The sequence below is a fragment of the Corvus moneduloides genome, chromosome 2, assembly GCF_009650955.1.
Source record: "Corvus moneduloides isolate bCorMon1 chromosome 2, bCorMon1.pri, whole genome shotgun sequence".
Lineage (NCBI taxonomy): Eukaryota > Metazoa > Chordata > Aves > Passeriformes > Corvidae > Corvus > Corvus moneduloides.
The window spans coordinates 123,145,689-123,169,536 of record NC_045477.1 but is presented as its reverse complement, the minus strand read 5'-3'; the positions used below and the strand labels follow the sequence as shown (position 1 = coordinate 123,169,536).

The following is a 23,848-nucleotide window of genomic DNA, read 5'->3' as shown; positions in this document are numbered from 1 at the left end:
GCTGGGACGGGCCTACTGGGCTCTGGTTTTACTCCCATCATCCCCTTTATAAGCCCCTTTGTACCCTGCCTGTACCTCCTTTATACTGCGCCTCTATAACTCCTATTTTTCCCCTCTTTTTACCTGTGCATCCTCCCCGCCCCCCTTTATATCCACCTGTCCGCCTTGACCTTCCCTTGATTCCCCCTTTATCCCCCTTTTATATTCCTCCTCCCCCTCCCCAATTTATACCACCTGCCACCCGACACTTGGTAACCCCCCACCCCCCGTGCCCCCACCCGCCAGTGTATGTCTACATTCTCCAGTCCTATTCCCCCTCCAATTTGGAGTCAAACCCCCCAAATTCGGGGTCGGGATGTGGTTGCCGTGGCAACAGCCGGGTACCCCTGGATGCGCGGAGCCCCCCCCAACTGCAGAGCCACAGCCCAGGCGAGACCACTGCTGCTGGGGGGGGGCTGAGGGGTCACTTTACCCACTTTCCCACGGGACCCTCCCCGCGAACCCCCCACTCGGGGGCGGCAGCGCGTCCTGGAGCGACGCCTTGCCACCCCCGAGTGGGGAGTCCTCGGGGGCGGCTTCCGTGAAAGAGGGAAGCGGTGACATGTTTTAACTCCCCCTCCAGACCGCGCTTGGTGCCGGCCGGCCCGGCCGCCTCCCTGTCGCATCCCGGGCCGGGGCCGAGGATGCGCCGTGGGGTCCCGCGGCGCGGGCTGGAGCGCGGAGGGGGCTGCGGGGGGGGTGAGTGGGGGCCGGGGGTCCTGCTGGGGGCCGGGGCGGGGGCTGAGCGCGGGAGGCCACGAGTGGGGCGTGGGGTGCGTAAAGGGGGTGTGGGGTGGGATTACTGGGGGAAGAGACCCCCGGGGGACCCGCGGGGTGTGGGACCCCCCAGGCCTCCGCCATGTCCCGGTGCCGCGGGGGGGGCGGTGCCGCACAATGGCGGCCGGGGCGGGGCCGGGGCCTGGAGCGCGGAGCCGCCGCAGCGCCGGGAGCGGGGCCGGGGTGAGGGGACGGGGCGAGGGACGGAGGGTGATGGGGCACGGGGGGTTGGGGGGAGCGAGGGACAGGGTGCGATGTGGGGTCTGTGGAGCATAGGGGATGAGGGACAGGGGGCTGGGTGAGTGCTGGGGGGCTCAGGAGGAGGGTGGTGGGGTTGGGGCGTGCCCCATGGGGCAGGAGGGTGGGTCCTGGGGGTGCCCTGTGGGGTAGACGATTGGTTACCATGGATGTGGGGCGGGTGCCATGGGGCACAAGGAGAGGGGGCTGTGGGATGAGTGGGTGCCGAGGGCCCAGGGGTAGGTGGGGCTGTGGGGCGGTGCCGTGGGGCACGGTGGTGTGTGAAGCTGGGGGGTACGTGTGGGGCTGGCTTTGGGTGCCCGGGGGTCATGGGAATGGTGGGGGCCAGAGGGAGTCGCTGTGTGTGCCCCACAAGGTGTTTGTGGGGCCGGGGACTGTGCGATGCCTTGGGGTGGGTGCTGTGGATGCCATGGGTCAGGGCTGTGGGCGCCCCGGGGTGCTGCGCCCACCTGCCACAGGGTGAGTGTCCTTTATGGCCCTCTGTGAGGCTGTGGGGTGGGCAGGGGGCTGTGGGGCATTGTGAGTTGAGCGGTGGGTCGCAGGGTGCCGCGCAGTGCCTCCCACGCATTTAAATTCCCCCCATCCCTAGGCTGAGGGTCTGCCATGGCCTACCACGAGCCTGTGGGGTGGGTGGGGGTTGTGTGGTGCTGTGGGTTGGGGCTGGGGGTGGCTGTGGGGTGCCATGGAGCCCCATGGGGTGTTGTGGGGTGCCCACCCCTCACTGTGGTGTGCCTCCCAGGCTGAGGAGCCGCCATGGCCCGCCGTGAGCCCGCCAGCCCAGTGGTGCGGCAGATTGACCAGCAGTTCCTGGTCTGCAGCATCTGCCTCGACCGCTACTGCAACCCCAAGGTGCTGCCCTGCCTGCACACCTTCTGCGAGAGGTGGGACCTCCCGAACCCACCCTGAGCCCCCCTGCATCCTCCCAAACCCCATCCCTGCCTGCACACTTTCTCTGAGGAGTGGGACCCCCTGAACCCCTCCTGAGTCCCCCCTGCACTGCCTGAACCCCATCCCTGCCTGCACACCTTCTGTGAGAGGTGGGACCCCTCATTACACTCCGTCCCTCCACCCCACTGCACCCCCGGTATACCCTCTGTGCCATGGCACCCACTCTCCATCCCTACCTTGTCTCTGAGTACCCCTACATCCCTCCCATGCCCTCTGCATCCCGCCAGCATCCATCCCCAGCATGTCCCCACTGTGTCCTGGCTGCAACCCCACCACTGCGATCCTCCCAGTGCACCCCCCATGTCCTGACTGCACCCTGTGCCCCTCTGCCCCCTCCAGCATCCATCCCCTCTGTCCCCCAGTGCACCTAGCCCCCCTCTGCCTTGCTGCATCCCCCTGTGTCCCTAAGCCTGCGCCCCCCCACTGAGTGCCCCCCTACTGGTTGCATCCCCAGTGTGCTCCACTGCACCCCCTAAACCTGCAGTGTGAGCCAAGACCCCCCCAGCCCCCCGACTCCCCTCAGCTGGTGGTGAGCCAGGGCCCCCCTGCACTCCCTGCCCTCACCAGGGAGAGATGGGGTCGAGCCTCCCTGTGCCCCCAGAGGTGGGGGCTGGGACCCCCCTGCATTCCATGGCCCATGGCGGGGTTGGGACCCCACTGCCCCCCACACCCCACTTCTCTCCGAGGGCTGCACAGCCCCTGAGCCCTCTGAGTGTGGGTGCTGGGGGGGTTGTGGCTGGGGTCCCTGAGTGGGAGGGGTCTTGTTGCTGATGACCCCCTCTTTCTGTGCTCCCAGAGCCCTCCGGCCCTGCTCCAGCCCCCCACACCCTCCATCCCTCCCTCCATCCATCCATGTATCCATCCGTCCATCTATTCATCCATCCATCTCCCCAGGGGCACTGGCACTGCTGCCCTGTGTCCATCCTGTCCATCTGACTGCCTGCTCCTCTGCCGCTCCCCCACCTGGTGTGACACCACATAGCCCCCTGTCTGTCTGTCCATCTGTGTCTCCCATCCTAGTGTGACACTGCGGAGCCCCCCCGTCTGTCTGTCCGTCTGTCCCCCTCCGGCACCCCAGGGTGACACTGTGCAGCCTCACCATCTTGTCCATCTGTCCCCTTGTTTGTCTGTCCCTCCCACCCTGTTCCCACACCTCAGTGTTCCACCACACAGCCCCCATGTCTGTCTGTCTGTCCCTCCCCCTGCTCTCTGCCTGCACCCCAAACCTCCCATCTGTCTCACTGCCCCCCTCTCCCTGTGTTCCTCATCGCCCTATCTGTCCATCCTGCTGCCCCCGTCCCTCCGTCACTGTGTGCAGCCCCCCTGTCCATCCATCTGTCCCTCTGCCACTGCGTGTCCCCAGGCCTATCCGTGTGCCCCTGTCCTGCACCCTGACCCTCGTGTTCGTCTGTCCATCCCACTCTCTACCTGCCCCCAACCCTAGGTGGCCAGTTCCCCCTTCTGTCCCCCCCATCAACCTGCCTGTCCATTCCCTTGTCCCACCATCCATCCATCTGTCCCTTCACCCTCCTGTTCTGCCCCCAGCCCCATCCCACATTCCCAATCCCCAGCCGGACCTGTCCCCCCGTCCATCCCCTCATCTGTCCCCTTGTTGTCCCCATATCTGTCCCCATGTGCCCTCTGTGCCCCCACTGCTCCCATTCCTGCCCCTGCCCCCTTCATGTCCTGGCCCAGAGTCTGTCCCTGCCATGCCTCGTGTGACCCCTGACCCCAGTGACCCCCGTGACCCCTGTGACCCCAGGTGTCTGCAGAACTACATTCCGGCCCAGAGCCTGTCCCTGTCGTGCCCCGTGTGCCGCCAGACCTCGATCCTGCCCGAGCGGGGGGTCCCAGCGCTGCCTAACAACTTCTTCATCACCAACCTGATGGAGGTGCTGCAGCGGGACCCCGACCCCCGCGGGGCCCCTCCTGCACCCCTGCCCCCCCTGGGCGCGGCCACCGGGCAACCTCTCTGCTGCCCGAACCACGAGGGAAAGGTGGGGGCCAGGGGCTGGCGAGGGGCCGGGAGGGCTGCAGTGGCTGTAGGGGTCAGGGTGTTTGGGAGTGGCTGTAGTGACCTGGTGGGGCTGCGGGTGTCTGGGAGGCCTGGGGAAGTCCAGAGGGCTGGTGGGACTTGGGGGGGCTGGGGACCTGCAGGATCTGGAAGGGCTTTAGTGGGGCTGGGATCTGGGGAAGGCTAAGGAGGTCTGTGAGGATCTGGAAGGCCTGTGAGGGTCAAGGGGGTTGGGGGAGCTGCAGGCCTTGGAGAAAGGGTCCAGAGGGGGTCTGGGGAGGCTGCAGGGGCCCAGGGAGTCTGTCTGGGAGAGGCCGTGTGGGCTCAGGAGGTGGTTTGGGGTGGGCTGCAGGGTCCTGTGGGCTGGGGTGAGGGGCAGCCGGTGAGCACAGGTGTGGCAGGTGATGGAGTTCTACTGCGAGCCCTGCGAGACGGCCATGTGCCGGGAGTGCACAGAGGGGGAGCGGAGGGAGCACCGGGACCACCGCACCGTGCCGCTGCGCGATGTGCTGGAGCAGCACAAGGCAGCCCTGCAGCACCAGCTTGACGCTGTGCGTGCCAGGTACGGGGGTCAGGGAGTCCCTGGGGTCCCCATGGCCCCACTCCCACAGGCTGCAGCGCCAGCTTGATGCCATCCACATGGTACAGGGGGAGAGGTGGCTGAGGGCATCACGAGTACTGTGGGGTTTGAGGGTTCAGGGAGTCCCTGTGTCCTCCTTCTGCAGGATACCACAGCTGGATGTGGGGGGCTTCGGGGTTCAGGTGGGTTTGATGGGGGTTTGGGAATTCAGGGGGTCCCCGTGTCTCCCCAGGCTCCCGCAGCTGGCGGCAGCTGTGGGGCTGGTGGCCGAGATCAGCCGGCAGCTGGGGCAACGCCGGGCCGAGGCTGAGGCAGAGATCGGGAGCAGCTTCGAGGAGCTGGAGGTGGCGCTGCGGCAGCGGCGGGAGGTGCTGCTGCGCGACCTGGAGGCCACCTGTGCTGCCAAGCAGCAGGTAACACACCTGTGCCCCTGTGCCCCTCACCTCTGTGCCCCTCACCAGCCCTTCCTGGGAGGCTGTGTGGGTGCCCCAGCTGAAGCCCAGTGCCAGTGGCCCCCCTGGTACAACAGCTGTGGTCCCAGTGCAGCACCAGGGTTGCAGTTGTAGCCATGGCTGGGGTGCAGGTGGAGCAGTGGTTAGAGGTGCTGGGTGTGGGGGTCCCACACCGACACCACAGGGACGTGCCATCCCCACAGGTGTTGGAGGCGCAGCTGGAGGTGCTGCGGCAGGGCCAGGAGAGCATCCTGAGCAGCTGCGCATTCACAGAGCAGGCGCTGCACCACGGCTCAGCCACGGAGGTGCTGTTGGTGCAAAAGCAGATGGGTGAGCGGCTGCGGGAGCTGGCGGCACGACCCTTCCCGGAGCACCCGCACGAGAACGCGCAGCTCGAGTTCCACGCCGAGCCCGAGGGGCTGCGGCGCTCCATCCAGAACCTGGGTGCACTGCTGACCACCAGCGCCACGGCGCACACCACGGTGGCCACGGGCGAGGGGCTGCGCCAGGCTGTGGTGGGGCAGCCCTGCTCACTCAGCGTCACCACCAAGGACAAGGACGGGGCGCTGGTGCGCAGCGGCGGCGCTCGCCTGCGCTTCGCCGTGACAGGCCCCGATGGCGCCGCGGCCGAGGCCGAGGTGCAGGACAACCGCAATGGCACCTACGAGCTGGTGTACACGCCACGTGCCGAGGGTGACTTTGTGCTGTCCATTCTGCTCTACGGGCAGCCCGTGCGCGGCTCCCCCTTCCGCGCGCGGGTCCTGCGCCCCAGCGATGTGCCCCCGTCCCCCGAGGAGGCCAAGCGCCGCGTCAAGTCCCCAGGAGGGGGGCACGTGCGGCAGAAGGCCCTGCGCCGCCCCGCCAGCATGTACGGCAGCGCCAAGCGCAAGGAGAACCCCATTGAGGACGAGCTCATCTTTCGTGTCGGTGAGCAGAGGGCGCGGGGGTCCTGGGGCAGTGGGGGCGCCTTGGGACGATGGGGGCTTGTTAGGGCTCCCCACAGCCATAGGGGTGGGGTCTCCCTGGGGCTCCCCATGGCTTCCTGGGGTGGTGGTGGGGTCCCTGGGATGGTGGAGGGCCCCGGGGGGGCAGGGGTTTACTGGGGTGGTGAGTGGTCTCCTGGGACCCCCTGTGCCCCCCTGACTGGTGCCTGCAGGCAGCCGTGGCCGGGAGAAGGGCGAGTTCACCAACCTGCAGGGGATCTCCACGTCCAGCGCCGGCCGCATCGTCGTGGCCGACAGCAACAACCAGTGTGTTCAGGTATGGACACCCTTGGGACCTCCAAAACCCCCCAGGATCCCCACTGACTCTTGTTGACCCCCCACTGACCCTGACAGCGACCAGTGCATGCAGGTATGGACCCCTGGCACCCCCCACTGACCCCTCTGGGTAACCCTGGATCCCCATGACCCCACTGACCCCATCAGCAGTAACCAGTGTGTGCAAGTATGGTCCCCTCCTTGGATCCCTGAGCTCTCTCAGGACCCTCACTGACTCCGCCTGCTCCCTCCTGGCCCCAGCAGTTGTTCCCCAATGAGGGGCAGTTCTGGCTGCATTTCAAGGTGTGGGGGTGTTGCCCCTGATTCCCCTGACCCTGCTGCCCTCCCAGGTGTTCAGTAATGAGGGGCAGTTCCGGCTGCGTTTCGGGGTGCGGGGTCGCTCCCCAGGGCAGCTCCAGCGCCCCACAGGGGTCTCAGTGGACACCAATGGTGACATCATCGTGGCCGACTACGACAACCGCTGGGTCAGCGTGTTCTCACCTGAGGGCAAGTTCAAGGTGAGGGAAAGCAGGGATGCAGGGGTCTGAGGGGGGAGCTGTGGGGTGGGGGGTCCACAGCACCTGCCACCCTGACCCTCTGTCCCCCTCAGACAAAGCTGGGCGCGGGGCGGCTGATGGGCCCCAAGGGCGTCGCCGTGGACCGCAATGGGCACATCATCGTGGTGGACAACAAGGCTTGCTGCGTCTTCATCTTCCAGCCCAATGGGAAGCTGGTGGCACGCTTCGGCTCCCGCGGCACTGCCGAGCGCCAGTTCGCAGGTATCCCTGGGACCCCCGGCTGTGAGGCCTCGGGCTCCCAGGGACGGGGCAAGCAGGACTGCGTGTCCCACATCGCTGGGGCAGCTGGTGGCGCTGGGACCCCTAAGAATGGCCTGAGGCTGGGGGATGGGTCCAGGCTCCAGTTCTAGACTGGCTTTGTGGATCCAGTTCTGAGCTGTGGGTTCAGGTTCTGGGCTCAGGACTTGTTCTGAGATCTGGTCTGAGTTTTGGGGCTGGATAGGGGGCCAGATTCTGGGTCCAGCACCAGGTTCAGTGCTCTGGCCTGGCAATCCAGTTCCAGGTTCTGTCTCTGGGTTCTGGTTCGGGACTGAGATCCCAGACTCTGGGTTCAGGGTTTGGTTCTGGTTCCCAGCCTGGGATGTGATTCCAGGTTCTAGGCTCAGTTCTGGGTTTGGGTCTGGGTTCTGACCTCAGTGGCCTAGGTTGGGGCACTGGGTTTGGTTCTGGATACAGGTTCTGGGTCTGGGTTCTGGATACAGGTTCTGGGCCGGGGCTCTGGGCTCAGATTTCGGCAGTGGCTCCATCCTGGGGGCTCTGAATTCTGGACTCTGTCCATGCTTCAGGGCTCTGGGTCCATCCTGGTCCTGCCATGGGGCCAGAGCTGAACCCCTCTGTTCCCCTCAGGGCTGAGCCCCCCAGTCCTGGGGATGAGCCCCACAGTCTTGGGGATGAGTTCCCTGTGTCCCATTTGGGCTGAGCCCCCTTTGTCTCCCCAGGACCCCATTTTGTGGCTGTCAACAACAAGAATGAGATCGTGGTGACCGACTTCCACAACCACTCTGTGAAGGTGAGCGGAGCCACCAGCAGGTGCTGCGGTCCCCCGGTGCTATTGGGGCTGGGGGGCTGCAGTGACCCCCCATGACTCCCATGTACTGTCCCCTCTGTGCCCACCAGGTGTACAACGCAGAGGGCGAGTTCCTGTTCAAGTTCGGGTCGCATGGGGAGGGCAACGGGCAGTTCAACGCTCCCACAGGGGTGGCTGTGGATGGCAATGGCAACATCATCGTGGCCGACTGGGGCAACAGCCGCATCCAGGTACCACCCCCGTACCTGCACAGACCCCCCCCCCCGTACCTGCACAGACCCCCCCCCGTACCTGCACAGGCACCCCCGTACCTGCACAGACACCCCCGTACCTGCACAGACACCCCCGTACCTGCACAGACATCCCGTACCTGCACAGGCACCCCTGTACCTGTACAGACACACCCATACCTGCACATTCACCTGTGCCTGCACAGACACACCCATACCTGCACATTCACCTGTGCCTGCACAGCTGTACCTGTGCACACACCTGTACCCACGCGTGTCCCTGTACATGCACACACACCTGCACCCACACCTCTAGCTGCATACATACCCCCACTGCAGCAACAGGAGGCCCAGCATTGGCCCTTCCCCATCCCATCCCTGACCCCCCCAGCCCACATGATCTACTGTGAGAGGCTATGGGGCACCTGGAGGGAACCAGGAAGCAACTGGGTTTGAGTGGGAGCAACTGAAAAGGATCTTGGGTCAATTGAGAAAAGGCTGTGCAGGGTCTACAGTCGACTGGGAGGGGTCTAGGGTCAACTGTGAGCAGCTGGAGTCAACTGGGAGCAACTGAGATGGGTCTTGGGTTAACTGGAATAGAACAAGGAGGGATCTTGACCACATGCCCCCCCCCCAGGGAATGCATCCTGCAGGTCCGGGGGCTATCAGGGCTGGGGGTGCCTGGGCTTAGAGCTGCCAGAGGCCATTGGGGCTGGGGGTCCCTGGGCCATGGGGCCATTGGGGACAGCCGTGTGCACGTCCTGCAGGTGTTTGACAGCGCGGGCTCGTTCCTGTCCTACATCAACACGGCGGCTGACCCGCTGTACGGGCCACAGGGGCTGGCGCTCACCTCCGACGGCCACGTTGTTGTGGCCGACTCGGGCAACCACTGCTTCAAGGCCTATCGCTACCTGCAGTGACAGGCAGGACACTGTGGGCACGGCTGTGGGCAGGATGGAGCCCGCAGCTGCAGCGGGGTGCGTGGAGCGACGGCTGCCCCATGGCCTTGCTTGCCCCCCAAGCGCCATCCTGGCTTCATGTGCACTTTATCCCAGGGGGCAGCCGGGCCTGGGGGGCAAGGATGGGTCCCGTGGGGTGGGGGCTGCCTGGGGGTCATGGTCTGACCCCTCCTCCTGCCCCACGGCAGGGCCAGCATCCCACTGCCCCAGCCGACAGGGTGCCCAGGGTGTGGGGGGTGTGAGGGGCAGGGGAAGCCGCTGGCAGGGCTTGGGGGGACTGTGGGGTGGGTAGTCCCAGAGCCAATGCCCCACGAGGGCTGTCCCCCACCTCCCCAGCCCCCCTCCCCAGCTGTGGGGTGACTGTGCGTGCCTGCTGCCCCACGGCACTGCTGCTCCACAGCTCTGGGGGGCTCCGGGGGTTGTGGGGCTGCTGCCGCACGCTGACAAACTGTATGTACAAAATAAAGTATTCTGGAAGTACCCTGGCCCCGTGCTGCCCCGTGGCCCTGCCTGTCCTTCACACACCCTGCCCTACAGCCCCCCCTGTCCTGGGCCCTCCCGGCTGTGCTGGACACCCCCAGACAGTGCCAGGCCAGGCAGGGACAGGAACGGTGCCTGGAGCTCAGTGGCACCACGGGCGCCTGCCCGGCCTGGGCGTTCTGCCAACACTGACCCATCTGCAGAGACAGGGACAGACTGGGAGTGGGGACTAGGTTGGACTGGTCTGGACTGGGAGTGGGGACAGGGTTAGACTTATCTGTATTGGGTCAGACTAGTTTGTGCTGGCAGACTGGGTTGGACTGGTCTGTACTTGTACTGAGTCATACTCATCTGTACTGGCTCAGACTGGTCCATGCTGGGTCAGACTGGTCTGTACTGGGAGCAGGGACTGGGTCAGACCAGTCTGTACTAGGAGTAGGAACTGGTCCGTACTGGGCCATGTACCCAGGAGACAGTGGTCAGTGACCTGCTGAGCTGCTCGGACCCCACAGGTCCCTGGGGCCAATGGATCCCTGGGGATACCACAGGGGCTGTGGAAGGGTCACAGAGCTGCTCCAACTGGTCCTCACCAGCTTTGGCCATCCGTGGAGGGTCCTGGGTGGCAGCAGAGCTCACCCAGACCGTACCTGTCCTCCCCCATCAGCCCCAGTCCCCTGGGCATTCCTAGACCCCGGAGGTGCCTGGTGACCCTATCCCCAGCCAGGGCTGGAGGGAGGATCCAGGGAAGTCCACGCCTTTTCTGTTCCTGATGCTGGGGAGGCCCTAGAACAGATCACCTGTGGGTCCCACAGCATGGGCAGGACAACCAGGAGATCAGATCCAGCTGGGGGTTGGGAAAGGCAGGTCCTGCCTCACCCGCCTGGTCTTGTGCTGGGACAGGGTGACCCTGGTGGGTGCGGGACAGATGTGGGTGCGCCTGCCTGAAGCTCAGCAAGGCCTTTGGCACCATCTCCGTCTCCCCGGCATCTCATGGAGCACCTGCAGCCTGGCTGGGACAGAAGCTCCTTCTTGGGAACACCTGGCTGATGGCCATGCCAGGGAGGGGTGGGAAGGAGGCCACATCTGGGTGGGGCCAGGCACTTCTGGGGCTCCCCAGGGCTCAGGGTTGGGACTGGTCTTTTCAACAGTTACCAACGGTCTAACTGGAGCGATCGAGTGCATCCTCAGTGAGTTCGTGGACAACACATGGTTGGGATGTGGATCTACTGAGGGCGGGAAGGCTGTGCAGAGGGATCTGGACACGCTGGACTAATGGGCCCAGGCCAACAGTGTGAAGGTCAACAAGGGCAAGTGCTGGGTCTTCCACTTGGGTCACCAAAACCCCCTGGAATTGCTGGTGACAGTGGCTGGACGTGAGCCCAGGTGTGTCCATGTGGGCAAGAGGCCAATGGCCCCTCAGCTGTCCCAGCCATTGTGTGGCCACAGCCCCAGGGCAGGGATTGTCCCCCAGGGCAGGGATTGTCCCCTATGCTGGGCACTGTGAGACCCCTCCAGGGCTGTGTCCAGTTCTGGGCCCTCAGGGCAGGAGAGCCCTGGAGGGGCTGGAGCGTGTCCAGGGCAGGGAAGGGAGCTGGGAAGGGGCTGGAGCCCCAGGAGCGGCTGAGGGAGCTGGGAAAGGGGCTCAGGCTGGAGCAAAGGAGGCTCAGGGGGGACCTTCCCAGGAAACAAGTGACAGACGAGGAAACGGCCGCAAGCTGTGCTTGGGTAGGGTCAGGTTGGGCATCAGGAGGAATTTCTTCATGGAAGGGGCTGGAAGGGGCTGCCCAGGGAGGTTTGGAGTGCCCATCCCTGGAGGTGTCCCAGCAAGGGCTGGAGGTGGGCATCGGGGACAGGCTGGACTCAGTCTTGGGGGTTGTATCAAACTAAATGACTCTGCGATTCTGTAAGGATCAGACTGGTCCATACGGGGCGCAGGGACGCCGCACAACCTGTGCCACCACCGCTGCTCCCGCTTGGACCCCCTGAGCCCCACAGTGCTGCCACTCCGGGGCTGGGAAGAGCTGGGAGCCTCGAGACCCTCCCGGTCCAACCGAGCGTTCAGGGGGTTCCAGGGGCACAGCAGCCGCAGGGGGTCCCAGTGCTGCCCCCGACCCCGTCCCGGTGCCAGTGTGGGGGCAGCGCGGTGGAACCCGGCGGTGCCGGTGCCTCGGGGGGCTCCGGTAGGGGTAACTGGGCTGAACTGGTCCGGGGCACGCATGGCACCGGCGGTCCTGCTGCCCGCCCGGAACAGTGGGGCGGACACAGTCAGTGCCGGGAGTACCCCGGGGGGAAGGTCCCCCGCTCCGCCCGGTTCCCACTGCCACCCAGGGCCGGACCGAGCTGCCCGCCGCCGGCAAGGCCTGGGCTCCCGGTCTCGGGGGGTACTCGGGGGTCTCGGGGGTATCCGGTGGTGCGGGCCGGGGAGGGTCCGGAGAGATCTCGGGGGTCCCGCGCGGTGCTGGCGCCGGCGCGGGAGGCGGCGCTGTCCCCCCGCCGGCCGGAAGCGGAAGTGACGCGGCCCCGAGCCCCCCACCCTCCCCCCCGCGACCCCCGGCAGCGGAGCCGCCGCCGCAGGTACCGGCAGTGGGGGCACAGAGCCGGGGAGGGGCGCGGGCCGGCCCCGCTGCGCTGCGGGGAGTGATGGGGGGCGATGGGGGCTGAGGCCCGTGGAGACCCCGCAGGCCTGGGCCGGGGGAGAGCGGGGGAGGTCCGTGGGTGCGGGGTCCCCGTGGGATCTCCCCTGGCAGGGCCGTGGGGCAGGTGCGGGGGAGTCGCGGGGTGACGCCGGGGGATTGTGGCCGTGGAGGGGACTGGGGGGAGACCCGGGGCCGTGCGGCGGGGGCAGTGTGGGATGCCGGGGGCTGAGGGGGATTCTGGTGCTGGGGGGGGGGGTGTCTCCCCCTCCCGGGGGAGCCGGGGGGGGGATGCTGGTGCTGCGGAACGCTCCCCGGGTCCGTGACAGGGCTGTGAGGGGATGCCGAGTCCTTGGGAGGACCCAGGGCCGTGGAGCGTCCGTGGCCGGGGGTCCCCGCGCTACCCCCCGCTCCCCGCAGGCCCGATGGACGCGGAGCCGCCCCGGGGGCTGTAGGACCCCCTCGCCCTCCCACCCCAGCAGCGGCAGCTGCGGCCGGGCCGGGCCGGGGGTCCCGCCGTGCCGGGGGTCCCGCCCGTCCCCGTGTCCTCGCGCCATGTCGGGGGCCCTGAGCAAGCGCAGCGACCTCGCCAACGACAACCGGTGCCCGGGGCTGAGCCTGGGGCTGGGAGCGCCCCCCGACCCCCGCACCGGCCCCGGGGGGGCCCCGGCCGAGGAGCTGCCCGGCGCCGGGTGGGCGAAGGCCGGGCAGGACCAGAACCGCAACGAGCTCGAGCCGGGGCCGGGGCCGGGGCGGTCCCCCGGGGCTCACGGGGGGTCCCCCGGAGCGCTCGAGCCGGGGGTCCAGGCCCGCAATGCCCGGAACGCCGCCCGAGACCCACGGGCCTTGCTGATCGGCGCCTCGGAGGAGGAGGAGGATGATGAAGATGAGGAGGAGGACGAGGAGGAGGAGGACGGGGCCGGGGTCTCTCCGCCGGCTCTGGGCACGGAGCGGGGCCTGCGGGAGCCCCCGGGGCGCAGCGCCAGCCGCCTCTTCGGGGGGCCCGGCCCCGGCAGCGACGAGGACTCGAGCTGGGCCACGCTGAGCCAGGGCAGCCCCGGCAGCTCCCCCGATGAGCCAGGTGGGCACCCGACCCGTGGAGCCCCAGTGACTTATGGCTGCCCTATGGAGCCCCACGGTGACCTCTCACTGCCCCACAGCTGCCGCATGGAGGCTTCTGACAATCTCTGGCTGCCCCACAAGTGCCCCACAGAGCCCCATGGCTGCCCCCACCTGCTCCTTCCTGTCATGCCCCCTTGCTCCTATCAGCTTCACATCTCCCCTAGTCCTTGGCTGTGTACCCACCGCTACACTCCCAGCCCCACTGGGTGCCACTCCTGGCCCCTGGTCCCCCAGCCCCCTGGGCACTGTTCTGTGTCCCCAGGCCCCGTTGGTTCCACGGCCCCCTCTTTGCTCCCTTGTCCCTGTGCAGCCCTCCTGGGGCATCCCTGTGTCACTGGGCAAGGGGGCTGTGTGAGGCTGTGTGTGGGGTCGGGGCTGACCCCCTCTTACCCCCCCATGCCCTGCAGAGTCGCTGTGGCCGTGCGGCGCGGGAGCACATGGGGACCTGCCCCCCGGGTGGCTGCGGGTGCAGGACACCTCGGGCACCTACTACTGGCATGTCCCCACTGGTACCACTCAGTGGGAGCCCCCCGGTGGGCCCCATGAGACCCCTTCTGATGGCAGCACCCCCACCGAGGGGCCCACCGTGAGTCGGGACTGAGAGGGCTGGCGTTGGGCTGGGAGGTGGTTGTGCAGCCATGCTGGGGCCAGCAGGGGGTGGCTATAGGGCATGGGGTGACCAGGATATGATGGTGGGGTGGTTGTGGGGGGTGCAGGGCACCCGTGGTATGGGCGTGGGATGCTCTTGGGGTTACCGTGGGGCTCCCATAGTGTGCTGCGAGGTGACTGGGGGGCAGCCATGGGGCACCTGTGGGGTGATGGGGGGCCTGCAGGGGGCTGCCCTGTGAAGCACCCTGACCCAGCCCCCTGCAGCTGTCCTGGACGAGCTTTGCCCCAGCCGAGACCTTCAATGATGGGGACTTGTGGAAGGTGAGAGGGGGTAGTGGAGGGGAAAGGGTGGGGGGTCAGTGCCCCTCCAGCCCCACAGAGCCCCCTTGCCCCTAGGACCCCACGGCAGAGGAGGAGGAGGAGGAGGAGGAAGATGAGGAGCCAGGAGTGTCGGACCTGGAGATGCTGTCACCAGGCCCAGGATCACCAGGAGAGGGGTGCGGGGGCAGGGCACAGGGGCTGGGGGGACACACGGGAAATGTGGGGCATGGGCAGGGCTGTGCCTGGGCCTTGTCGGGAGGTGGGACTCTGGGTGACAAGCAACAGAATGGGGAGAGGTGTCTGGTGTGAAGTGGGAGCAGGGGGGGCGGGGACCCAGGTGTGGGGCAGGGAAATGGGGTCTTGGGACAGGGGTTGGACTTGGATCCCAGGATCTTAAGGCAGGGGTTCAGGGGGGAAAGTCCAAGGTACTCAGGGTGCAGTGACTCAGGTGTGGGATGCAGGGAATCCCAGAGGGGTCTCAGGGACAGGCATTGGGGGTGGGGAGGCCCCAGGGTCTCAGGGTGCAGTCACTGAGCCCCCCCACCCTTCCCCTTGCAGCATGGCCCTGGGTGAGGAGGATACACTGGACTCCAAGGTAGGGCTGGTCTCTCCTGACCCTCCCAACCCATGGGGCCCCTTCCCCACTCCGCTGCGGTCTGGTCTACTGCTGGGGGGCTGAGGTATCCAACCCAGGGGTGCCCCAGGATGTCACCTGCATGGGAGGAGCCTCGCCCCACTGTGGGGTCTGCCCTGCCCCGAGGGCCCAGGGCCGTACAGATTGGGGCAGTGAGGGGTTGGGTTACTGCTGGGGAGCTGAGGCTGCCCCACACTGTCCCTGCCCCCTTGCCCCTCACCATCTCTGCCCCATAGCCCATGCCCCACACCACCCCTGCTTCATGGTCCATGCCTTTCCTGCCCCATGTCACTCCCTTCTCCACTGACCCCCACCCCATGCCATCCTTGCCCCACACTGCCCCCACCCCACAGCTCCTGCCCCACACATCCCCCACTGACTCCCGTTTTTCCCCCACGCCCCCAGGGCCTCCCGGTGCGCTCTCTGGGCTGGGTGCAGCTGCGGGAGGAGGAGCTGGGTCCTGGCCGCAGCAGCAGTGCTGTCAGCGCCTGCATCCGGCAGCTCTCAGGGCCTCGCGATGGCCCCCCCGGCAGCTGGGGGGAGGTGAGTGACCCCGGCGCCCCCCGTCCCCCCCCACATCCATCCCACACCCTCTCCGCTGCCCCTCTCTGCTGCCCCCCCCCCGGCATCTGTGGGAGCGGAGTATCCTGACCCTCCTGTGCCCCCAGGCGCGGGCGCTGCTGCTGCTCGAGGGCCGCACGCTGAAGCTCGTGGACCCCCAGGACCGGGCACTGCTGCATGCGCAGCCCGTGGGCAGCATCCGTGTGTGGGGCGTGGGGCGGCACGGCAGCAGGTGGGGGGCACGTGTGGGGCTGGGAAGCACAGGGGTGCCCACGCGTGGAGCTTGAGGTGGCACCGGGGTCTGGTGTGGGGGGCATGGGGTTCTGGTGTCTGCAGGGGACTCAGTACATATGGGGCTGGGGGTCCTGTGTGTGCAGGGTGCAGGGATGGAGGGAATCTGGGTTTGTGGGACTCCTATGGGGCTTGGGGAACCCACATGGTGTGGGGTGGGGGCTCTGGAATCCCATGTATGTGGGGCTGGGTATGGGGGCATCCGGGTGTAGAGGGGAGCACGGGGCTGGGATTCCCACATGGGTGAGGTGTGGGGCTGCGGGGTCACGTGCACAGGGCTGGGGGGGTCCCACATGTGGATGTGGTCCCATCGGTTGGGCAGGTGGGGGCCACAGGGTCCCAACACTGAGCCCCCCCAGCAGAGGAGAGTGTGGGCTGGGATCAGACCTGCCCCCAGGGTGCTGTGGGGTGGGTCCTGGGGCTGGGGAGAAGGGGGTCTGTGCCCCCCCATCACCCCCTAACCCTGCTCTGTCCCGCTGTGCTGCCGGGGACACAGGGAGAGGTATGGCCCCAACCTGCCCCCAGATGCCCAGTGCCCCCAGTCCCGGCTCGGACTGGGTGGGGAGGGAACCGGGGGATCCTGAGCGTACCCCCCTGCTCCCCCCTAGGGACTTTGCGTACGTGGCCCGGGACCCCTTGACGCAGGTGCTGAAGTGCCACGTGTTCCGCTGCGAGGGGCCAGCCAGTGCCATCGCTGCTGGACTGCACCGGGTCTGTGCACAGGTGAGACCCCCCAGACCTCCCCAGGACCCCCTCAAGCCACCCTCTGGCCTGCACCATGTCTGTGCCCAAGTGAGACCCCCCCTCTGGCCTGCACTGGATCTGCGTCCAGGTAAAACCCTCCCAATCCCTGCCGGGTTTCTCCCCAAACCATCACTTTGGCCTGTGCTGCATCTGTGCCTAGATGAGACCCCCCAAAAGCCCCTGAGAACCCCCCTCCTGGCCTGCACCATGTCTGCGCCCAGGTGAGACACCCCCCAAGACCCCCTGGGCCCAGGAAACCCACCCCAAATTCCCCTTCCTTGGTCTGCACCACATCTGTGCTCAGGTGAGACCCCCAAAAACCTGCCGGGACTTGCCCTAGCCTGCGCCACATCTGCACACAGGTGAGACCTGCAGGCCCCTCCAGCCAGCCCCCAGGCCTGTTCCCGGGTGAGCCCCTTCCCACCCCAGTGTCCCCACAGACCTGCTGCAGGGTGCTGCGAGTCCCTGCGGGTGTCCATGGTGTGACATCCAGGAGGGCTGGGGGTGCCCCTTGTGTGACATTGGGGGACTGTGGGTCACCGCGGGGGTCCCTGGAGGTCACTGTGGTGGGACATCTGTGAGGGCCGTATCCCCTTGTCCCCCAGCTGACGGCGGAGCGGCGAAGCGCCCGGGCAGCAGGCAATGGCCTGGGGACAGACCCCCCCCGGCTGGGGGACCCTCCCCTGCAGGGTATGGGGGTTAGGGGGTGCCTGTGAGGGAATTGGGGTGGCTCTGGGGAGGTGTCTGAAGGGTACCCTGGAGGGGATTGGGAGTCTGGGAGTGACTAGGAAGGACTGGGGGACTGCAGGGATGGGGCCGGTGTGTCTGGAGGTTGCATTCGCTGGGGTGGGGCAGCTGGAAGAGAAGGTGGCTTTTGGGGAGGTTTGGGGGGGGTCTGATGATGTCCCCCACCACAGTAGGGCTCCTGGCCCCTAAGAGCAAGGCAGTGCAACTGGGGGGTGTTGGGAGTTCTGGGGATGCTCTGGGGGAGTGTTGGGGTGCTCTGGGGGGGCGTCTTGAAGGGCTCTGGGGAGGTCTGCCATGTCCCCCCCACACTGGAGTGCTCAGTGTCCAAAAGCTCTTAGAGGGGTTGGGTGCTGGGTGAGCACTGAGGGGTGGGGAGGGGTTCTGGAGGGATGCTGGGGCTCTGGGGTGTTTTGGGGGGCTCTGGGGGTGTCTGACAGCGCCTCCCCCACAGTGGAGTTCCCAGCCCCCAAGAGTGAGGTGGTTCAGCGCTTCCCCGTGTGTTACCTGGGCTGTGTCCCCGTCGCCAAGCAGTGGGTGAGTGGGGGGACTCGGGAAGGGGGAGGGTGTCTCAGGGGGCTCCTCCAGCCCATGTGGGGGCAGCTGTGAGGAAAGGGCACCCCCGGGGCTGCCCTGACCCTCCCTGTGCCCCACAGGCATGGATGTGATCAATGCGGCACTGGAGGCGGCGCTGGCCCCTGGCTCGGGGGAGCCCCCTGCACCCACCCCCGTGGTGGTCAGTGTGGCCCCTGCCACCCTCACCATTGCTCACCGCCAGGTGTGTGCCCTCCTCGGACCCCCCCTGTCCTGGGACCCCCACCCACGCCTGCCCTCACCATCACCCACCACCGGGTGCATCCCCCACCTGGGACCATCACCCTGGCCTAGGGGAGCTGTGGTGACCCCCACCTGCACTGGTGACCCCCTCCTGTTCTGGGGTCTCAGTGACCCTGTCACGTGCCAGAGGGGCTGTAGAGACCCCTCCTTGTACCAAGGAGCCACGATGGCTCCCTCCATCGTGTCCCCATCCCAGCACATCCCAGGGGGCCTTGGGGGATCCCCTCCCACCCTGGGGGGCTGTGCTGAACCCTCCCAGCACAGCAACCACCCCACTCCTCCTGGCGGGCGCCTTAGGCACCCATGTGCCCTGCTGACCCTATCCCCATCCTGGGGGTGCCTCGATGACCCCCTGCCCACCCTGGGGTGCCCCAGTGACCCCCCTGCTCCCCCAGACGGAGGCGGTGCTGTGCGAGTGCCGCGTGCGGTTCCTGTCCTTCATGGGTGTGGGGCGCGATGTACGCGCCTTCGCCTTCATCATGGCCAGCGCTCCCGGCACCTTCCGCTGCCACATGGTGTGGTGTGAGCCCAACGCCGCGGGGCTCAGCGAGGCGCTGCAGGCTGCCTGCGTGGTGAGTGGGACCCCTGAGCCCCCCCAGGGCTCCCCCTGCCCCCCGCTGACCCCCTCCCTCCCCACAGCTCCGCTACCAGAAGTGCCTGGATGCGCGGCCCCAGGCCTCCAGCTCCTGCCTGCCGGCGCCCCCGGCGGACTCAGTGGCACGGCGGGTGGGCTCCTCTGTGCGCCGGGGGGTGCAGACCCTCCTGGGGACCCTCAAACCGCGGCGGGGGAGGGGCCACAGACCCCGTGAGTGGGCAAGGCATGAGGGGTATGCAGCTGGGCAAAGCAGCGTGAGGGGGCAGGACCACTGACCCAACGCTCCAGGGCACACAGTTACCCAGGGTGTTGGGTTGGGGGTCCTGCCCCCACCACTGCCCCCATGGTGGGTCATGCCCCCCCCAAGGTCCCCAATGCATGTGGCGTAACGAGGGTCTGTGTTGTACTAAATCATTAATTAATAAACCCATTCCACCAGCCCAGCTTGGCTCTGCATTTGGCCTCTTACAAGGAGGAGCTGCAAGGGAGGGATGGTGAGGGCACTGTGTCCAGTTTGGGTCTTCCTAGGGTGTTGCAGGGTGAACATGAGGGTGAAGAGGGGCAGTGGGGTCCATCCACACCTTTATTAGGGGGGGTGACGGGAGTACAGGGACTATGGCCTGATCCCAATTGTGATCCCAGTGGGTGAGAATTAGGAGAAGGAGGTGGGGTGGTGGGGTCCCATCATCCCTGATTTGGGTCTCCCTAAGCTGCGGACTGAGAATTGCGGTGAGGAGGATGAAGGACAGTGGGGTCTATCACACCTGTACTGGGGGGTGATGGGAGCATGAGGACTACGTGCTGATCCTGATCCCAGTTCCAGTCCTGGTGGGTGAGGATAAGGAGGGGTGGTGGGGTCCATTGTGCCTTTATTGTGTAACTGGCGGGACGTGGGGACCACGCGCCAATCCTGACCTCGCTCCCAGTGACCTTGTGCGGATCCCGTTCCCAGCCCCGCTCCCGGTGTGACCGTGTGCTGACTGCAATCCCGCTCGCTGCGTAACCGTGTCCCAGCCCTGCTTCCAGGGAGACCACGCGCTGACTCTGCTCCTGGTGTGGCCACGTCCCAGCCCCTGCTCCTGCCGGCCCCTGGGTCAGCACAGCCGCTGCTGGTGCCAGAGCTCCTGGATGCGTGGGAAGGGCAGCGCAGGGCGCAGGGGCCGGCACAGTGCAGGGTCGGCGGCGCGGCCGGTGCGCAGGGCGCAGAGCAGGGCGGCCTTGCAGGGGCTCCCGCAGGGCTCGTGGGGCGGGTGCCCCTTGTGCAGGTGGAACCAGAACCGCTGGAAGAGCTGCTCGTCGTCCTGCATCCGCCGCACCAGCAGGTCCCAGTCAGCCGGGAAGGCCGTGGGCAGCCCGTAGGCCTCACGTGCGCTGTAGAGCCGCTGCCAGGGCGGGGGAGTCCCTGGGGGGGGCCGCGTTGGCCTCTGTCAGGTTTAGGATGAAGGTCTCGTGGTCCAGGACCGCGTGGGAGCTCCCAGGGTAGGAACCGGCCACCTCATACACACGGTACCCTGCGGCGGGAGGGACAGTCAGTGCCGGCGGGATTGGGGTGGCTTGGGGGGACACAGGGGGGGGTCTGGGGCGCACCGGGATTGAGGTTGATGTAGGTGGTGACGCTTGGTGCAACGAAGGCAACGGAGACGGGACGTGACAGCGTCTCCTCATCGTAGAACAACTCAAACTCGTCCAGGTGCGTGTGCCGAAGAACTGGGCAGCGATGGTGCCCTCGAACCTGCCACGGTGGGGTGAGTGGGGGGCGGCATCCCGACCTCCAGGACCCCCACCCTGGAAACCCCAACCCAAGCCTGGCCCTGGGGCTCTGGTACGTAGGGTGGTGGTCCAGGATATGTGGGGTGGGGGTCTGGCACATGGGATGGCACATGAAGGGAGAGTCCAGGGCGCAGGGTGGAGGTCTGTGTAGGGGTCCAGCATATGGGGCAGGGACCTGTTGTATAGGGCAGGGGTACCATGTGTCGGTGGGAGTTCAGGGTGTGGAGCTGGGCTCTGGCTTGTGGGGTGGGGGGTCTGGTGTGGGGGTCAATGACGCATGGACAGGGGTCTAGTGTGCAGGGCAGGGGTCCAGCACATGGGGTTGGAGTCCAGGGCACAGTGTGGGGGTCTGGCATGTGGGGTGGGGCACACGGTCAGGGGTCTGGCACATGGTGTGGAGTCTGGGCCAGGAGTCAGGCACTGACCTGTTGACGATGCGGTAGTAGTTCCAGCTCCAGCTGCGCAGACAGTGGGCCGGGGGGATGTGCCCGATGATGTGCACCTGTGGGCAGGGAGCCAGGGCTGGGGCTTTGCCTGGGGCCCACCGGAACCCCCCATGTCCCCCCAGAATCCCCCCCCCACCTTCTCCCCATCATGCTCAGCATCTGCAAGGACCCCCATGAGCCACTGGAGCTGCCCTGCAGGGTCAGTGGCATTGATGAGGAGCCAGAAGTTGGCCTGGGAGCAGAAGTTCATGTTGAGGGAGACAAGGCGCAGCCCAGGCCAGATCTGTGCCGTGTAGAACCCGCCGGCCCTGCGTGGAAAAGGGGGGTCAGTGCTGTGTCCTCTGATCCACAACCCTGCACCCATCCTATGGACCCCCAGCTCTCTGCCACCCACGCTGCCCACCTGCCTGGAGCCCCGCTGCCCCTGTGCCCCCACCAGCCATGACCCCCCCCCTCCTTGCACCTCTCCCCGCCCATGAAGCTGAGACATCTGCACCTAGCCTGGTACCCCCACTGCCCCTCCAGCATAGAGACCCCTCTGTGTCCTGCCAGTCCCAAGCATCCAGTAGCCCAGAGTCCCCAGCTCTGAGCCGCCAATCCATGCTACCCCAACTCCCCTACTCCAGAACACCCGACAGCCCAGAGCTACCCAGCGCGGAGCCTCCCAGCCCTGTGCCCCCTGATCCTTGGTACCCTAAATGCCACAGACTCTGGCCCCCAATAGCCCACAACCCCCATCTCTGTGCCCTCCTACCCCTGCAATCCATGAACTCCCCACGCCTGGACCCTCAATAGCCTGGAATCCTTCACCCTCTCCCCCCGACCACGCCCCGTGCCCACCGCAGGGTGTGCAGGGCGGCGGGGGGCAGCCAGTGCTGCCAGGCCTCGGCCATGGCGTCGTAGAGCCACGCGGCCGACTGGTTCCCGCGCACGTTAGGGCGGGGGGAAGGCGTTCACCGGGGTGGCCTCGTGGTTTGCCCACGGCTGGGAAGACGCGCAGCCCCCCCAGGCGGGCGCGCAGCAGGGCCGTCACGGTGCGCAGTGCCCGCAGCTGGTCCCGCGGCTCTGCTGCCACACGTTGTGCGCAGGATGTCCCCAGTCCAGTACGCTGCCGCGAAGCCGCTGGTGCCGTTACCGCTGTCGTGACCGGTGCGACCGGTGGTGTTGGGGAGCTGGGCCAGCAGCGCGTCGATGGTGTGCAGGGGAAGGTCACACTTGCTGTAGGTGCCCCAGAACCCCGCCGTTCCCGGCCCGTCGCGGGGGGCCCCGCGGCAGCACAGCGGGTCGGGGCAGGCAGCGGCACTGCCCGGCACGTACTGCCGGTCCCAGTGCAGGTCGGTGAGGAAGAGGATGCGGGCGGTGGGCGCTCCAGGCGGTGGCGGCGCGGGGGGCCGCACCGGTGGCTTGGGGGTGGCGGGCAGGGACAGGTTCCAGGCGCCCAGGATGTCCCAGTGGCCACAGCGGGGGCCCAGCAGGAGCCCGCAGGCCTCGGGCGGGCGCAGCACGGAGCGCGCCCAGGCCGCCACCACATCGCCCTGGAACAGCTGCACGGCCTGGCGGCACACGGGTGGCCGCGCCAACCGCAGCTCCTGGCACAGCCGCGACGCCACGCGCCCCACGCGTGCCACATTCGGCTCCAGCTGCAGGGGGATGGACATTCGGGATGGCCCCAGCACCCCACACCCCTTGCTGTCCTCGCTGCCCTGCACCCCCAGCTCCCCAGGACAGACCCCACACACTGAACTCCAGCTGCTGTCACCGGCCTGTGCCCGTCAGCACCCCCGGGATGGGCACGGCACCCCAGCTGCCACCTCTGTGCCGCGCCCACCAGCTCCCCGGCATGGACCCCACACCCCGACCGCTGGCTGCTGTCACTGTCCCACACCCGCCGGCCACCCCGGCCCACTCAGCTGGATATCCCGAGGCCAGAAGGGACCCACACGGTTCCCCAGCCCCTCTGTTCCCCCAGCCCGGTTCCCTCCTCCCTCCCTTCCCTTGCCGGCCCCGTCCTCTGAGAAGGATTCACCGACCCCTCCCAGCCTGTCCATGCCCCCGCTCCTGTTCCTGTTCCTGTCCCAGCCCGTCCCCGCTCCCCCAAGCGGAGCCACTGGCATGACCCGGCCCGTCCTTGCCTCCGTTCCGTCCCTCTTTCAGCCCGTCCCAGCCTGTCATTCTCCCCGTCCCCGCCCGTCCCTGTCCCCATTCCCAGCCTGGTCTCGTGTCTGTCACAAGCCCCGACCTGCCCCAGCCGGTCCCGTCACGAGGTACTGGCCCGGCCTGTCTCTGTCCCGTCTCTGTCCCGTCCCGTCCCCTCTGTCCCCGCTCCTGTCCCAGCCCTGTCGCCTCCGCTCCCCTCGTCCCGGTGTTCCGGTGTCCACCCATCCCCGTGCCTCGCCCGCTGTTTCGGTGTCGCCCGGTGCCCCCGTGTCCCGGTGCTCCCCGATGACCCCGTGCCCACCTGAAGCGCCAGGTCCAGCGCCCCGAAGAGCAGCCGGCAGGCCGGGCACGACAAGTTCCGCCAGCCCCAGCGCGGCGCCGCCGCCACCAGCTGCTCCCCGGGGCCGAGCGGCGACCCCGCCGACACCGGCAGCGACAGCAGCGACAGCGCAGCCAGGGCCAGCGACAGAGCAGCCAGGGCCAGCGACAACAATCGCCACGGCGACGGCGCCATCAGCCCCGGCGGGGCCCGAGCCCCGGCGGCCTTGGCCGAGGGAAGGGGGCGGGGCGGGGGCGGGGCCCGAGCGCCGCCGGTCGCGGCAGGGCGGGGGCGGGGCCTGGGGCGGGGGGCGTGGCCGCGAGAGAGGCGTGACCAATACCCGCGGAGGAGAGCGGGGAGGGGGCGTGGCCACCCAGGGCGGGGAGCCGTATGCAAATGAAGGAGCCGGCCGGCGTGGCGCGCGGGGGCCGATGGGAATCGGAGTCCTGGGGACGGCGGTGGTC

General features: G+C 67.5%; 3 protein-coding genes across 11 annotated transcripts; 2 read left to right on the top strand and 1 right to left on the bottom strand.

The window, feature by feature from the left end:
- Positions 1 to 637: 637 nt before the first annotated feature.
- On the top strand, positions 638 to 9,607 carry TRIM3 (tripartite motif containing 3). Of its 4 annotated transcripts, none has more exons than XM_032101299.1 (12): positions 638 to 738; positions 1,814 to 1,955; positions 3,785 to 4,019; positions 4,438 to 4,598; positions 4,849 to 5,029; positions 5,272 to 5,995; positions 6,225 to 6,328; positions 6,678 to 6,845; positions 6,938 to 7,106; positions 7,844 to 7,914; positions 8,022 to 8,162; positions 8,930 to 9,607. In XM_032101299.1, the coding sequence occupies exons 2-12, from the start codon at positions 1,828 to 1,830 to the stop codon at positions 9,080 to 9,082; spliced, it is 2,235 nt and encodes a 744-aa protein (XP_031957190.1). In that variant the 5' UTR covers positions 638 to 738; positions 1,814 to 1,827; the 3' UTR covers positions 9,083 to 9,607. The 4 variants fall into 4 exon arrangements, with proteins under 4 accessions (XP_031957190.1, XP_031957191.1, XP_031957189.1 ...); XM_032101300.1 differs by lacking the exon at positions 638 to 738 and adding an exon at positions 959 to 999; XM_032101298.1 differs by lacking the exon at positions 638 to 738 and adding an exon at positions 1,383 to 1,533.
- Positions 9,608 to 12,521: 2,914 nt separating this feature from the next.
- On the top strand, positions 12,522 to 19,135 carry APBB1 (amyloid beta precursor protein binding family B member 1). Of its 6 annotated transcripts, XM_032101307.1 has the most exons (14): positions 12,530 to 13,315; positions 13,764 to 13,942; positions 14,230 to 14,286; positions 14,362 to 14,462; positions 14,845 to 14,881; positions 15,326 to 15,463; positions 15,589 to 15,713; positions 16,269 to 16,274; positions 16,381 to 16,495; positions 17,122 to 17,206; positions 17,715 to 17,791; positions 17,910 to 18,038; positions 18,493 to 18,669; positions 18,737 to 19,135. In XM_032101307.1, exons 1-14 carry the CDS (start codon positions 12,790 to 12,792, stop codon positions 18,965 to 18,967), a joined length of 1,983 nt encoding a protein of 660 aa, XP_031957198.1. In that variant the 5' UTR covers positions 12,530 to 12,789; the 3' UTR covers positions 18,968 to 19,135. The 6 variants fall into 6 exon arrangements, 4 of the variants coding, with proteins under 4 accessions (XP_031957195.1, XP_031957196.1, XP_031957197.1 ...); XR_004238589.1 differs by lacking the exons at positions 17,715 to 17,791; positions 17,910 to 18,038; positions 18,493 to 18,669; positions 18,737 to 19,135 and adding an exon at positions 16,821 to 16,878 and having other exon boundaries at positions 12,522 to 13,315; positions 16,381 to 16,737; positions 17,122 to 17,207; XR_004238588.1 differs by lacking the exons at positions 17,715 to 17,791; positions 17,910 to 18,038; positions 18,493 to 18,669; positions 18,737 to 19,135 and adding an exon at positions 16,821 to 16,924 and having other exon boundaries at positions 12,522 to 13,315; positions 16,381 to 16,737; positions 17,122 to 17,207.
- Positions 19,136 to 19,257: 122 nt separating this feature from the next.
- Positions 19,258 to 23,635, bottom strand: SMPD1 (sphingomyelin phosphodiesterase 1). The gene is given in 12 exon segments (XM_032101303.1): positions 19,258 to 20,104; positions 20,106 to 20,203; positions 20,280 to 20,393; positions 20,396 to 20,424; positions 20,888 to 20,964; positions 21,045 to 21,216; positions 21,749 to 21,846; positions 21,848 to 21,883; positions 21,885 to 21,967; positions 21,970 to 21,999; positions 22,002 to 22,548; positions 23,367 to 23,635. Coding segments are annotated over 12 exon segments (1,815 nt in total). The 5' UTR covers positions 23,580 to 23,635; the 3' UTR covers positions 19,258 to 19,786.
- Between the last annotated feature and the right edge of the window lie 213 nt (positions 23,636 to 23,848).

Bases quoted from the DNA above. Each gene is read 5' to 3' on its own strand.
- APBB1 (XM_032101307.1), top strand. From the start codon at position 12,790: ATGTCGGGGGCCCTGAGCAAGCGCAGCGACCTCGCCAACGACAACCGG. The intron at 14,287-14,361 runs GTGAGAGGGGGT...CCTTGCCCCTAG, and splicing joins ATGATGGGGACTTGTGGAAG to GACCCCACGGCAGAGGAGGA. The intron at 15,464-15,588 runs GTGAGTGACCCC...CTGTGCCCCCAG, and splicing joins CCCCCGGCAGCTGGGGGGAG to GCGCGGGCGCTGCTGCTGCT.
- TRIM3 (XM_032101299.1), top strand. From the start codon at position 1,828: ATGGCCCGCCGTGAGCCCGCCAGCCCAGTGGTGCGGCAGATTGACCAG. The intron at 6,846-6,937 runs GTGAGGGAAAGC...TGTCCCCCTCAG, and splicing joins CACCTGAGGGCAAGTTCAAG to ACAAAGCTGGGCGCGGGGCG. The intron at 7,915-8,021 runs GTGAGCGGAGCC...TGTGCCCACCAG, and splicing joins TCCACAACCACTCTGTGAAG to GTGTACAACGCAGAGGGCGA.